Source organism: Phycodurus eques, chromosome 17 (assembly GCF_024500275.1).
Source record: "Phycodurus eques isolate BA_2022a chromosome 17, UOR_Pequ_1.1, whole genome shotgun sequence".
Lineage (NCBI taxonomy): Eukaryota > Metazoa > Chordata > Actinopteri > Syngnathiformes > Syngnathidae > Phycodurus > Phycodurus eques.
In genome coordinates this window covers 18108061-18123416 of record NC_084541.1, presented here as the reverse complement: position 1 = coordinate 18123416, position 15356 = coordinate 18108061, and the positions used below count along the sequence as shown (strand labels likewise).

Sequence of the window (15356 nt, the reverse complement as noted above, 5' to 3'; positions counted from 1 at the left end):
TGTTCCTCTCAGAGGACTTTTTTCTTTTTTTTAATCATCCTATTTGACCTCAAGCGCTACACTCATTTCAACAGGAAAACGACAACGTGAAAATAGTTTTCCACACTCACTTACATACGCACACACAATCTTCGCATGTGGAACATATCATGAACACGTGTCCTGTTTGTCTCCTCCTGTCAGTGAGACAGTATGTGTGTGTTTACCATATGGTTTTGATTTTTGTCATCACATTCCTGAGGTTAGTCCAGTGTTGGAAGGAAAAAAGAAAACTCTTCCTAGTCTTGATTCAACACGTCGAGAAAAACTCAAAAAGAAAAAAAAAAAGGAAATAACATTTATCTAAACACACACACAAAATCCATATCGACAAAAGGGCTTAGAGGCTAAACTTTGGTGACGAATCACGCGCTCACACACACACACGCATGCACACCCACGCACACCCACAGATGCACAAAAACTCATACAGTCCATGCACAAAAACGTACACACAAACACACACAACCACAGACACCCATGGACACACAAACGTATGCGCACACACACAGACATACACAAAGACAAGCACACAAACACACTTGTACACACGCACACACACAAACCAACAAACAAACACATATGTGCAGACTTCGGACACAAGATGGCGGCGTGGAGGCTAGGCTACATTATCGCGTAGCTTTGCAGCGTAACAGGAAGTTGCCCGGTCCACAAGTGGAGTGAGTTTCCCTTGTGGACATTAATGGAATTGCGCTTGATCATGCATGACAAAGAGGAAGTGGACCAAAAAATAAAATCATATACTTGATATCCATAAAAAGGTCCATGTACTAGTATGCACTTTGTCCTCATTAGTAATACAACTCAGCACACTAGTAGAACGACTGTGCCTTACGAGTACTACTAGTCCAAGGACCTTAAACTGGAGAGTAAGGACATGGAATAAATGGTCATAGGTCTTTCTATAGTGTCCTCTGGAGCCTCCTCAGGCCTGGGGTGGGATCACTTCCCGTCCCGTGCCGTGCTTGTCCACCAGCTCGTAGACGCTCTGATTGGCTGCCTCAGGAGCCGCAGGCCCCTCCCTCCTCCTGTGCAGCACCAGCGCCGTCAAGAGGAAGCACAGCAGTCCCCCGCACATAAAGAGCCCCTGGACACCCAAAAACCTGCACGATCACACATAGTCCCTCTTTGAAAAACAAACACACACATTCACATGCATACTACATGATACAGTACAGGTGGGAAAACTTTTGATTTTTAATCTTGATGGGTGTGCTCATTTGTAGATGATGTAAAAAATATATTATTCATTCAATATTGATTAATAACCAATGGACGGTACGGTGGACGACTGGTTAGCACACCTGCCTCTGTTCTGGGGACCGGGATTCAAATCCCGGACCCACCTGTGTGGAGTTTACATGTTCTCTCCGTGCCTGGGGGGGTTTTCTCCGGGTACTCCGGTTTCCTCCCACATCCCGAAAACATGCGTGGTAGGTTGATTGAACACTCGAAATTGCCCGTAGATGTGGATGTGAGTGCGACTGGTTGTTTGTTTCTATGTGCCCTTCGATTGGCTTGCGACCGGTCCAGGGTGTACCCCGCTCCCCGCCCAAAGATAGCTGGGATAGGCTCCAGAAGCCCGCGACCCTAGTGAGGAGGAGCGGTAAAGAAAATGGATGGATGGATGGATGGATAATAATCAATGAAGGAAATACCTATTTTAAAATTTTCTTTGTAAGAAATATATCAATGTACCTGTACAATATTGTCCTTCATAAAAACATACACTAATGACAATAATGTAAAGAATAAAAGTTTTTTTTCCACGTTTTTGCTTCAATTCGATGGATGTTGTGCTGCTGCTGCTTCTGGTGTGCGCACCTTGGCCACCAGGGGGCGGTCCATGACAGACTTACGGATGCGTGAAGTTGAGGGTCACAAGTTACTACTCAGCAAGCCGCTTTATTGTTAGTCGTGAACAAGTTAACTATCTATTATATACACAAAACTATCAAATTGACTATAACCTGTGAAGGGTGAACTGAATTTCACCTTTTGTGAACGTTTGATGTCAAGCTTTTCAAGGTTTCAGTACAATTCAGAACAGCAAAATTCACGTGCTACACGCTAGATGCTACATGCTAAATGCTACATCAAAATAAAAATGGCTGGCCTGTGTCTGAAGCGGTCCAAGTCGTAGTAGAGACAGGAAGTCTGCTTGCCGCACTTCCTGTCCCACAGGATGCACGTGGAGTCGATGACGGCGCCGTAGAGAACCGGGCAGGGCATGAAGGCTGCGCACACGACAACAACATGGACGCATCAGAATCCGCCTTACTTCCTGTCTGGTCACGTGACCACCGTGATATCATCCAACTCACCGAGGACCCTGAAGAGCATGTATTGGACGCCCACTGCCAACGACTTTTCCCGCGCTGACACCATCCTGTAACACACACATACGCATGCACACACACGCATCAACACACCAATAAACACACACACATGCACACACACTTAGACACAAACATGTAAGTGGTCATATTGAAACCAAAAGTTTGCTGGCTGATCTGGACTTTCTTGCCTGAGGATGATGACGAAGGACGGTGTCTGGCACAAGGACGCGATGAGACAGCTGGCGGCCATCAGGACCACGAAAGGCAACAGGAAGCGGCCGCACCCAATGCCACAGGTTCTGGGCGTGGCCGAGCCACCGGCCCCGCCCACGCACCGACATTCTGTGAAGTTCTGTATGGAAAGACGTTCGAACATTCATTCGATTTTGGAGGCAAGGGGGCGTAACTGCACACCAGCGCCCCCACAGGCTGCAAGAGTGTAATGTTTGAATTTTCCTTACGATGACTTTGTTGGCGCTGTCCATTTTCACGACGACGCAGCCGGCACGACACGGAGACGTAAACTCGACACCGTCAGAACCGCACACCGGATGAAACGATTCCTGGACACATCGACATGCCGAGCTGCACCATGGTGCTGTACGCCTGACACACACACACACACGCACACACACGGTGCGGTTCCACTGTTGGTACTGTTTTTTGTTCTCATTTTGATAGTGGTGTTTCTTCTCTTGTTTATGTAGTTTGTTCTCATGTTAATCGTGGCGTTATTATTCTGTGTTGCTTCTGGTGTTGGTCCTTGTTTCAGTTCTGGTGTTGGCTATGGTGCTGGTTGTGGTCAACAAGTGTTTTGGTCAGTGTTTTGGTTCTGGTTTTGGTTCTGTTGTTGGTTGCCATGTTGTTACTTGTTTTGGTGTTGGGTTAGTTCTTGTTTAGGTTGTGGTGTTGGTTCAGGCATTAGTTGTTTTTGGTTCTGTTGTTGGTTGCGGTGTTGTTACCCATTTTGGTTTTGGTGTTGGTTACGTTTTGGTGGTGATGTTGGTTCAGGCATTAGTTGTGTTGTTGTTTCAGTTGTTGGTTGGAGTGTTGTTACTTATGGTTGTGGTGCTGTTACCGAGGTGGGAAGACCCCATCGACCTTCTGTGTGGGGCAGCCCATGAGGACCAGAGGGAAGGCGCAGAGAAGGCTGAGCAAGATGGCGGCGGCGCAGAACTTGCTGGCGCCGGTGACACCAAGAGTCCAGCGCCGCATCAGGACTCCGCCTAGCACGGTGCCCAGCACGCCCAGAGGGATGCACAGGCCACCTTGGAGGCAGACAGGAAGGACTGAAAATGTGAGCCAGCGGAAGGGCACACGTTGGCACGTGCACATAAGTGGGCCCATACACACACCCGAACGTCGGCATGCATGCACGCACCCACACACACACACACTAATCGCACCGATAATGACGGCAGAGAAGTCTGCCGTCTGGCTGAATTGCTTCTCGATGAACTTGGCCATGAAGGTGGCGAGGCCGGAAACCATGGCGGCCAGGTTGACCTGCGCCAGGACCACCAGGAGGTAGACTGGACGCCGCAGGGTCCGACACAACATGCTGGGAAAACCTAAAGGGAAAGACACACGATCGGACTACGTCCAGACCAGACAAGACCGGGACTGACAGGAAGTAGAACGGGAAACAGATGCTGACTTTTAAGGAAGTGAAGAAGGCTGACTTCCTGGAAAATATCTGGCTCTCGCTTGTCGTCCACTTGCGACTCATCCTGCATAAACACACAAACATGACATGATGAAGGTCGCATGAGCACCAAATATGAGATGATGAAGGTCACATGACCACACACACACACACACACACACACACACTGTCCACCTGACCTCCGGGGGCATGTCCCTGGGGAAGAAAAAGTATGGCAACGCGGCCATGAAGAGAAGACAGGACGCCTACCAGGAAGCCGAGCCACCAGGCGCCAACCCAGCGCAGGTCACCGCGATCCAACTCCACCTCATCTGACACATGCAGACATAATGTATAGTATACTATGCAGTATAGACAAGCGTTTAAATGTATAGCTCGACGTATAAAAGTATAAATGGACAGGCGGCTGTGGTTCAGTTGGTCGAGCTGTTTGTCCAGTGACCGGAGGGTTGACAGTTGGAATCCCGGCTGCTGTCGAAATGTCTTTGGGCAAACCACTGAACCCTAAATTTCTCCCCGTGGGCCTGTTACGAGTATAGTGAGTCTTATAGTTGTATGTATTTAGAGTTATAGCTAGCTGCATGGGTAGATTTTATTGATGCATACTGTTTATAGATGTTTATAGATACATATAAAAAAGTGCAGACCTGCGGACATTTTGTCAAAATCGACGTAGAGTCGAAGCAGAAAGGCGCCGCTGAGGAAGCCGAAGGCGGGGCCAATGGCAGTGACGGCCAATAGGATGCCTGACACAAACACGGCATCATAAATGTCACCAACCACAAGTCTTTACGAAGGACACGACCTGGCAAACATGATATGATGAAGGTGCAATGGCGGCGGCGTACCGAGGTAGAGCGGAGAGTTCTTCTTGCTGGCATGGTCGTCGATGTAGGAGATGCCAAAAGGCTGGACGGGCACGGAGCCCACGCCCAACAGCAGCTGAGCCAGTAGCAGCAGAGGGTAGATACCCTCGTGGGCAGAGCTTTCCTGCTCGCCGCAGCTCTGATTGGACGACGGTGCGGTGGAGTTGGCATCATGGAGAACGCTCTGCACGTGGCACAGGCCGGAGCTGTTCCCGGTGGCTGCTGGGAAACACAAGTAAATCTACTCGTACTCGAGTACACGCCGACGGGGGGGGGGGGGGGGGTTGGACTCACAGCCGGCGCGGTCGCCGTTCCGGTACCGCCTGTCGCCGTAGCGGTACGGCCCGCTCAGGAAGTGAGGCAGCGCCATCAGCAGCGAGGCCAAACACGCGAGCAGAGCGCCAAAGCCGATAACGCGAGGGCGGTGAACGCGACTCCCGAGGAAGCTGACGAAAACGATCAGCAGCGTGTTGCCCACCTGGAAGACCGAAAGACATAGATACATGTAAAGTATACATAGACATAGACATGGACATTCAGTACAAAGACATATTGTATTTACATTGGTGCTCTTCATTCACAAAACCTGCATGTCACATCTCAATTTCAGCTTTTGATTCAATATTTTATATACGTTAGACTTCAGTAGTCATGATCGCAGTCACAGTGTTTTGTATAATGTCTTACCGTAGTAGCTGTAAGCTCATAAAAAATAAAAATTAGGAAATACACTTGGGACTAGAAACCTCTCCCAGGGATAGAAGCATCTCCTTTACCTTCAGACTGGACTACAACATTCTCTCAGCAACAGAACCTTCTCTCGGGACGAGAACCTTCACTCAGGACTAGTATGTTCTGTCGGGACTAGAACCTATTTGAATGAAACCAAAGCTTAGTAGATTGTCGCTTTCAGTTCAGTCCATTTACTTGCATTAGTCTGCCACAGATCAGCCAAATCCAATAAGGCGGACACGCTGATGTATCGCAAACACAGACCAACCCGCTCAATGAAGCGTCTACGTATATCTGTCTATGTTAGTATATCCGTGCGCCGAACAACAAAATGATGGCGCTGACCTCGTTGAAGGCGGCCAGCAGCCCCGACTTCTGACTGGAGAGACCGTAACGCCGCTCGATGGTGGAGATGGAGCTCTTCATGTAGCCCGACACCAGGAGCTGCGACAGCTGCAGCACGCTGTGACACGCCACGAACACCTGCGCCCCAAAAAAAACACCGCCCCACACTTCACACGTCAAAGGTAAGAGGGTCCGAGAACCTGGTGGTGCCCAGAGCCTCTCGGAATCATTGTGTTTTGTGTTATTCTTCAGCCCCCCCAGACCTTCACCTATCAACACAAAATCAAGTGTCCATGTTAATAATAACAGGACGCACGGAAAAGTCTCAAGGAGCCATGCATGAAACTGAAGAGGAAGTTCGTAACTTTGACTTGAAACTGCGTTTTTGGTGAAATTCCAAGCTTTGAAAGTTTCAATTTTTAAAAAAAATATGCACCCCTTATAATGGACATGTCCACCAATTTCGTGTCGGGAGTTGATTATTTCTTTGTGAAAATCGCATTATAGCAAGTTTAGGAATAAATGTTTGGCAATTAAGAGTTGACCATCTGTCGAGGAATTTTGCCTCCAACTTTCCTAGTCAGAGTTCATCAAAGGGCATTATGGTACAAGCCCTGGAATTTGCCTGAAATTGCCACTTAAACCCAAAATAGCAGACTTCTCTCTTGTGTCTAAGACTTTTCCGTGCGTCCTCTTATAATAGACATGCACACCCAATATCGCGTTGTTTGTAATAATTGTTTTCCTAGTAGCATTGTTGTTGTTACCTTGACGCTGCCGAAGACGCTCCTGCTCCTCACTTTCACCTCCATGACGCTACGGAGCAAAAAGAAGGTGTGAAGTTACGTGATCTTCACACGTCATATGATCTTAACATGCATGCTTGCTTGCACACCAATAAAATGTAGCACATAGTGGGGAGGCAGGAAGGAAAGAATCAGCTTATCAGTGGTGGAATCTCAATACACTGTTGCGCCACCTTGTATAAGCGCCAAAAAGTAATTTACTGCAGTGAAAGTAGCACAAAATGTTTGCAGCCCCCGCATCATTATCACGTGACTGGATGAGGTGGAGAAAGTCCCACAAAAGAGAAAAAATAAATAAAAATCACAGATACTCACTGTGGCGATGATGATGATGATGATGATGATGATGGTGGTGATGATGAAGAGCAGCAGCTTGTTCCCATAAAGAAACGAGGAGGGCTGAGGAGGGCTGAGTGGGGAGGAGCCACTTGGAATTTGAACCTTGAAGCCTGCAGAGATTGAGAGAGGGAGGGACAGGAAGTGGACGAGTGAGCACATGTCAAATGTTACAAAGTTAAGTCAACAACCAGAAGCTCGTCCGGTGGAATGTTTCCCACAGTGAGGGCCCAGCAGGCTCCTTCGTGACCAGCAGGAGGCGCTAGATGAAAGCACCCAAGGTGACACCGTGAAGGTCATCCAAAAGAGTCAAGGTCAATGTATTTAAAAAGATTACTAAATCGAGTCTATTAATCATTTCAATTTGGTGGTTTATCTAAAAATATGTTTGTTATTAAATAAAGTTTTTCTTTTTTTTTTTTAAATATCTTGAAGGTCATATAAACGTCTGTTTTTTTGTTTTTGTTTTTTGGTGGAAGAAGTCAGGCACAGCAGTATGAGTTATTGGTAGACCAACGCGACTAAAAGTCCAAGCGTGAACACGTTTGCTACAGTCGTCAAGAGGTAACCATGGGCGTTCACTTACCTCCGGACAGAAAACGTTTGAGAGCCACTGCAAGGCATGTAACTGTCAATAATAATAATAATAATAATAATAATAATAATAATAAAAAGAAGAGACAATGTAAGAAACAATCAGGAAGTAAAGGGGCATGTTTAATGTGACGTGTGACTTCTTGATACATTTGGCACACACACACACACACACACACACACACGCGCACACACTTTGCTTTTAAAGCTCTACTTCGGGGCGATGGAAAGAAGACAAGTCCTCCATCCCAGCTGGAGCCACGGCGGTGTCGAGTATCTCCGCGGTGGCACGGAGCAATGGTGACGTCCAGAACGGCCGCGGTGGTGCTGCGGGGCCACGGAGAGTATCTCCATGGCGGCTTGGGCGATGACGGCACGGAGCAATAATGTCGACGGCCGCGTGGGCTGATGATGAGTACGGCGGTACCTTGACTTAAGAGTTGAATTCCTTCAGTGACTAAGCCCATACCACAATTCAATTGCACTGTATATCAAATAAAATTTCCCCATTGAAATTCATTGAAATGTAGTTAATCTGCTCCAGCCTCTCTTTTAATAAAGAGATAAAACACTGTATAATAGAGGTGCATCAATTAATCAATGAATCCACAACTAATCGATTATCAGATTATCGATTAATCGTTTGTAGACCTTGTTTAATTTAATTTACCTCTCAGCAGTAAAAATTCTCAGATGTCTGTAATCCTCCATGAAAGCGGATTAATTATTGTCATGTTGATCCCAAAATAAGACATTTGAAAACATAATGATCAACGTTTTTGCCCATTTTCTGACATGCCAAACATTTCCAAACCACTGACTGAATCATAATCAATTTAATTTTGTGCCTTTTCTTCACTGTCATTTTGAAATAGTCCTGTTTTTGAATAAATGGATGGAAAAAAAATTTTTTTTATGCAATTCATCGATGATTAAAAAAAGAAAATACTCGCTCCTTGCGTGTACCCTCCTTTTTTTGTTTGTGGACTGTTGGACTGTTGATCCTGTTCAATAAACATCTGAAATTGCATCGGCGACTTTAGCTCTCCTTGCCCACGTGCGAGGGCATGACAGAACCTTTTCACGTCACTCGAGCGGGCATCTGAAGCTCGCTTGCAACTCAAATTTTGGCTCGCAACACAAAGCAAAAACATCAGCGGCTCGAAGCTCGAAAAGCTCATAGGTTGGGGCGCTCAAAAGTCAAGGTACCGGTGCTCGGGCGCGCATCAGACGGCCTTCCCCAGGATCAGGATGCTCATGATGAAGACCATGATGAAGAAGAGCCACATGAAGAAGCGATCCATGACCTTGGCGAGCTTCCTCCATTCTCCCACACGCAGCTGGGCGGCGCGTTGGTCTTGGTAGGCGTTGGCGATGTACTCCACGTTCCTGCGCAGTCCTTGATGATGATGGCACGCGCACGTCTCCTGCCTGCTCTCCGTGACGCCTCCTCCCGACTGCTCGCCATCCGCGGCATCTCCACCCACCTCCACGCGGTCCAGCGTGCCAAAGGCCTCCTCCTTCCGCACGCTCTTGTCGAGCCCCCGCGCCTCGCCGTTGCACTTGTTCCCGTCGGTTTCCGGCTGCTTGCGGGAGGACGGGGCCTCCGGCGCGCTCGTCCGCCGCCTCGTACATGAAGCACACGCGGGCCAAATATTTGAGGATGAAGCGTTCGGCCCAAGCCGGCACGGGGTGTCCATCTGGGCCGCAGTGGTGAATGTTCATGATGAAAATGGTGAGCGCCGTCGACGCCGTCACCATCGTCATCGTGGCGATGTAATACTTTCCTGCCCGGCGACACACAACAAACAACATTATTAAATTATAATTAAAAAAACAACAATGACCAAATGCTGAGGCCAAACAGCTTTTCAACAGGCCATGGACCAACACGCAAATCATACAAATGTATGCTACTGTATATAATATCTGCTAAAAATATTGGACCGCTGGATTTTAAATGAACATGTAATATATTAAGTGTTGAATGTAATAGATCCAAATGTAGCTCACTGATTCAGCCTTTTACGGTTCAGTCTTTTACGGGACGCGCGTGAAACATGTTGAGAAGAAGACTACTGTGAAACATTCAAAAGGTCTCCTTGAATGTGCCGAATCAGCAGGCGGACTCATCAGTCTATGTGGACTCACCGATGAGTGGGACGCTCTCGGAGGGCGGCATACTCTCAGCCACCAGCAGCTGGAAGACGGTGAGGGCCAGCAGGACGGTGACGCCCAGCGAGACCTTCTCTCCGGAGTCGGCCGGCAGGTAGAATCCCAGCGGCGCCAGGAAGGAGATCATCATGCAGGGAAGAAGCAGGTTGAAAATGTAGAAGGAGGACCTCCTCTTCAAATGGAGGGTGAAGGTGATGTCCGGGTACGGATCTGAGCAGCAGCCATAAAGGATCACGTTCTTCTTGGCCGGCATGCCCAGGATCTGCCAGAGGAACATTGAAGCGGAGAACCTCAGTCAACTAGGTCATGGTAATCTGAAAACATTTAATAGATGCAATTAGACTCTTCTTGGAATCCACAAGTTTCCAAGAGGTTCCCCAGAACCAAAGAATTGGATATTCTTGGTTGTTGATAACATTTTACCTTTAATTTAATTTAGAGGTAAAGGGCCTCTTCAGTTCTGAGGAATTCAGAACTGTAGAAGCCTTTTGGATCTTCTTGGTTGTTGAAGACGTTTCACCTTTAACCCAAGAAGAGTCCAATTGCCTCAGTTTGCGTAAGTAGCATCGAAGACAATGAGAGAAGCTTGGGTCTCAGCGAGCTCCTCAACAAACTCCTCAACCAGCTCAACGAGGGCTCACCTCCCACTCCACGTTGGGGATGAAGTCTGCCAGGTCGGCGCTGTCCAATGCGTTGAACAAGTCCATCTGGTTGCCGTTGTGAGTCCAAGAGCCAAAAGTGAGGTGACACTGCTGCACATCGAAGGGGAAGAAGGCCACGTCCACTGAGCACGAACTCTTGGTGATTGCCGGCTGGTCCCACATCACCTGGCCGTCGTGTCTCAGGACAACGTTGGTTTCCATGGAGCTGGAAAACTCGTCGTCGGCACTGCAGTGGAGAAGGAGTACTCAGGGAGCCTGATTTATTAAGATCCCAACAAGCTGATGCTAAGTATGTCGTTCATTCTGACAGCTTACGGGCGCTGGGACATGTTATGCGTGATCTACTAAGATTGCTGCGCAATCGGCAACAGCCGTGAAAGTGGTGGAGACCGCCCTATAAATGAGGGTTTTGCGCTATCCGTAGCTGTGACGCTTTTCAACATGGAAAATATGGGAGAGCACAATGAGCACAAAAAAAAAGGTTTGGCGTGATGTAATTGAAAAGTTTAGCGGAAGAGGCAAATCAACATTGGCCATTTCGTCACAACGTATGGGAAAGAACACCCAAAAAAGTCCTCTTGGACAGCACCCGGTTAGAAGATCATCTTCATTTTCATTGGTAAGATCCCAACCCTTTCTTCGCTTTCTGCTCACCATGCGTACCACCATGCATTTCATTCCCACAGTCCGCACATATTTTGGTTGATATTCTTTTCAATTTTCTGCCCCAAATGACTGGAACAACCTGCAACAAATAATAAAATCTGACCTGTTGTATAGGACGATGTCGGGCCGCCACACGTAGCTGCTGGGGATGCGGATGGTGTCCAGCCCATCGTAGTCGTCCTTCTTCCAGGCCAGGAAGGCGTCCATCCAGACCTGCCGCACCCACAGGTAGGTGGTCAGGATCTGGTTCCTCTCGTCCTGGAGAACCACACACACACACACGCGAGCGCAGACCTTAGCCTGAATTGTGCACACCCACGCAGAACGTCGAGTGTGAGCGTTACGGTCACCATGTCGATGATCTGCGACAGCGTGACCTGCAGCGTCACGTTGATGACGTGGTCCGTGTCCGCCACCGGCCGCAGGGCGTTCGTGTAGTTGGCAAACAAGTCACTCAGGAGCTTCTGAGCGTAGCGGCCGTGCGCTGACTGACAGGCTGCGCACACACCGGAAGTGATGTCACAAAGGTCAAAAGACATAGCTGTGCTGGGAATCTCTCCCAATCTCTCAGGGTTTTAAAAACTTCACTTGGGATTAGTACCAACTTTATGAACTAGAATCTTCTCTTAGGACTTGAGCCTTCACTCGTGGGACTAGAAATTCTCTTGGGACTAGAACCTTCTCTCAGGTTTAAAAACATCTCTTGGGACTACTACCAGGTCTTGGGACTAGTAAATTCTCTCAGGACTAGAAACTTCCTTCAGAATCAGAATCTCTATATTGTCATTGTAGCAATGAGACAGGCCAAGAAGCTTTTCTTACGACTAGAACTTTCTCTCAGGACTTGAGCCTTCTCTCTTGGGACTACAGATTTTCTTTGGACTACAACCTTTTCTCAGGTTTAAAAGCTTCTCTTAGGACGAGTACCTACCCTGACTACTAGTACATTCTCTCAAGACTAGATCCTTCTCTTTTGGGACTGGAAATTCCCTTGGGACTAGAACCTTCTCTCAGGTTTCTTTTTTGTGCTTTCCTATATCCTGAAAAGCAAGGGATTATGCAGTAAACATAATCATCAGATTAAAAGTGACAAATGTTGCTTTGGTTTCCCAAATGAATGAATGAATTAATGACATTAAGTTTGTGCACTCTGTAGGTTGTTCCTTTATGAAGTTCCATGCATTGACTTGCATCATTTTAGGGGAAGATCTGCCACATCCAGTATGGATACCCTGACATATTACAGCAACACATCAACCTAATATATATATATATATATATGTGTGTGTGTGTGTGTGTGTGTGTGTGTGTGTGTGTGTGTGTGTGTGTGTGTGTGTGTGTCACGCGGGGATGTTGGTGGTGCTGGCATTGTTGCACATACAAGGCAGTGTGCTCACTTCAAGGACCTTCAGATAAAATATGACAACTGACTCGAGGTCGTTAGCGCCTCATGTACAAACATGGACATGAGGGGGACCACATGCACCATCCTCCATCCCACAATGAGAAACCCCCAAATAATCGACATCTACTTCCTTTTGACTGACATCTATAGACAATAGTAGAACATCTCTGTGGACCACAAGAAGACACAAAATAATCTACAAAACATTCTTATCCCCTTGACTAACATTTCATGTTTTTGCATTTGTTTTATTGTTTATTTTTACAGGGACAGTACACAAAAGCAATTGGGCCAGCATTAGTTAACAGCTAATTTGCATCTGTTGTTGTTGACAAAACAACAACCACAAACCAAATTACAATGTTTAAATCTGGACATACTTGGGGAAGGTCCTTTATAAGCATACGAAAATGGGTCCTAAAAGTGACCCTTGAGGCATCCCTGTTGTGTAACTGCCAAATTACAAACATTCATCACCCAGTTTTGTCCAGTGTTGCTATTATTTAGCCAGGATTCATTCCACATTAGGGCATCGGCAGATAAATAAAATTTAGCAACTGTTGAAAGTAGAACATTACAATGTACGGTATCAAAAGCCATCTTAAAATGTACATACTTCTTCAGGCACTTGTAAAACATCTTTGTGCACCACAAGAAGACAAAATAATCTACAAGACAGCAAAACATTCAGAAGTAAAAAGAAGCTGTTCACAATAAAAACTCGCGAGGTATCAAAGTAAATTTTGTCTTACCAGGAAGAAAAAGGAGAAGAAACACAACGCAGCAGTCGCACGCCATCTTCATCGTCATCTTTATCTTCATCTTCTTCCTCCTCCGCCCCGCTGACAGGATGAGGTGCTGTGAGAGAGGACGAGTCGCTGATGTTTGAGGAGGTCACACACGTTCTCCTTACTCCTCCTCCCCCCGAAGACGAGAAGGTCCAGTGTCAACTTAAAAAAAAAGACAAAATGATTCATTCAAACGGTCATCTTTGATGATAGGAAGAACCAACAGAGGCTGTTGGAATCCTTAACGCGACGCGTGATGTCGCACCTGAACCCTTGACTCCGAGGCTCTGCAAGAGAACACAATACAACACGGTAGAACACAACAGAACTCAAGAGAGGACAACAACATACAATATAAATAGAAGACATTACAACACAACATAACACAAGAAAACCCAACAGAACATAAGAGAACAAATCCGTACAAAACAGAACACAAGAGAACATTATAAAACAAATTAGAACACAATGCAAGAGAACACTAGAGAACTAAACAGAACACAAGATGAAACAACAAAATGGCATAATAGAACACAACAGAAAAGTAGAACATACCAGAAAACCCTCAGAACATAAAAGAATACAGAAAAACATAAAAGAGCACAATAGATCACAATAGAGTACAACACAATGGAACACGATACAACACGAGAAAACACAAGGGAACATTATAAAACGCATTACGACACAATAGAACACAACAGGACAATGGAGAACCCAACACAAAAGAACATAATAGAACACAATAGAACTAAATAGGACACACAAAACAACCACACAACAGCATAGAACATAAAAAGACAATGCAACACTAGAAAATAACAGAAGACAATAGAACACAGCAGAACATAATACGAGAAAACAGTGGCACATATTAGAATACATGAGAACGTAAAACACACTAGAACATAATCAAAAGACAATCGAACACAGGAGAACATAATACAAGAGGACACAATAGAGCATAGTTGAACACAAACTACACTAGACTAGAGCCACAATTCTCATCCAACTAAACTTAGTACACGTGTACATTTTACATGTCGTTTAGAAGCGAACGTGGCTTCCAGTGCAGCAGAGGGCGGCCTGCAGCGGGACTTGAACATGCGAGCTAGGCGGTCCCCGATGCAAGGTGACATTCATCAAGGGGTCACCCTCTTTCAAATTAATCCTAAATAGTAAACTTTGAAAAGTAGAGATTAAGGGATTAGCGTTAAATGGATTGATACGCTTGGGACAAAGGGAAAACGCTTTTTACTTTTCACTTGCTTACTTTTTTTTTAGTTTTTTTTTTGGGGGGGGGGGGGTTTAATCAGCAAGAGCAGCTATTCTCAAAGTGTGGTATCTATACTGGCTCCCTCTAGTGGTATGGGAAAGAATCACTGCCCAAGAACAGTTCGGTTGTTTTTAACTTTGAAGTTCAATACAAAAAACATAACAAAAAAATCTTTAAAAGAACTCTGTGTATTTAAATGTTGATTTAGGTAAAAAAAATTATTTACTTTTATGTGCAATAAATTATAATTGTATCATTATTTAAGTGTAGTTTTTTATTGTCCTATATCTAAACAGTGTTAATGTTCAAACTGTTACAATTAAAATACTGTACTTTTTAACAATAAAACCTTTGCCTGAAAACCTCTTACTGATGAACACTTGGGCCTACTACACTACGACGGTGGTACTTGGTGTGAAGAACTTCAAAACAACTCATCTAGAACATTCTTCACATCTTTACCACTGAAAAAAACAGTCATTAAAAGCTTCTCAATTGTACTTCCTGGTTCGGAAAATAATACTTTTTAACTATGATTATTACTTTTAATTTTTTATGACTTATTATTACTATGATTACAAATTTAGGGGAAAACAAGAAATGATTATGTGAATTTATTGCTGTGGCAGCTACTGCAAGG

At 45.8% G+C, this 15356-nt stretch overlaps 2 protein-coding genes across 2 annotated transcripts; both read right to left on the bottom strand.

The window, feature by feature from the left end:
• Positions 1–322: 322 nt before the first annotated feature.
• Positions 323–7226, bottom strand: slco2b1 (solute carrier organic anion transporter family, member 2B1). The gene is given in 16 exon segments (XM_061702457.1): positions 323–1163; positions 2177–2297; positions 2385–2449; positions 2588–2751; positions 2861–3005; positions 3478–3667; positions 3806–3970; positions 4057–4129; positions 4245–4310; positions 4312–4376; positions 4713–4811; positions 4914–5153; positions 5226–5409; positions 6009–6146; positions 6776–6824; positions 7130–7226. Coding segments are annotated over 16 exon segments (2010 nt in total). The 5' UTR covers positions 7198–7226; the 3' UTR covers positions 323–985.
• A 641-nt stretch (positions 7227–7867) lies between these two features.
• Positions 7868–13502, bottom strand: LOC133415914 (neuronal acetylcholine receptor subunit alpha-10-like). Its single transcript, XM_061702458.1, has 6 exons — positions 13405–13502; positions 11598–11743; positions 11351–11505; positions 10561–10807; positions 9896–10181; positions 7868–9531 (listed from the first exon to the last, which is right to left on the bottom strand). Exons 1-6 carry the CDS (start codon positions 13472–13474, stop codon positions 8945–8947), a joined length of 1491 nt encoding a protein of 496 aa, XP_061558442.1. The 5' UTR covers positions 13475–13502; the 3' UTR covers positions 7868–8944.
• Positions 13503–15356: the final 1854 nt, after the last annotated feature.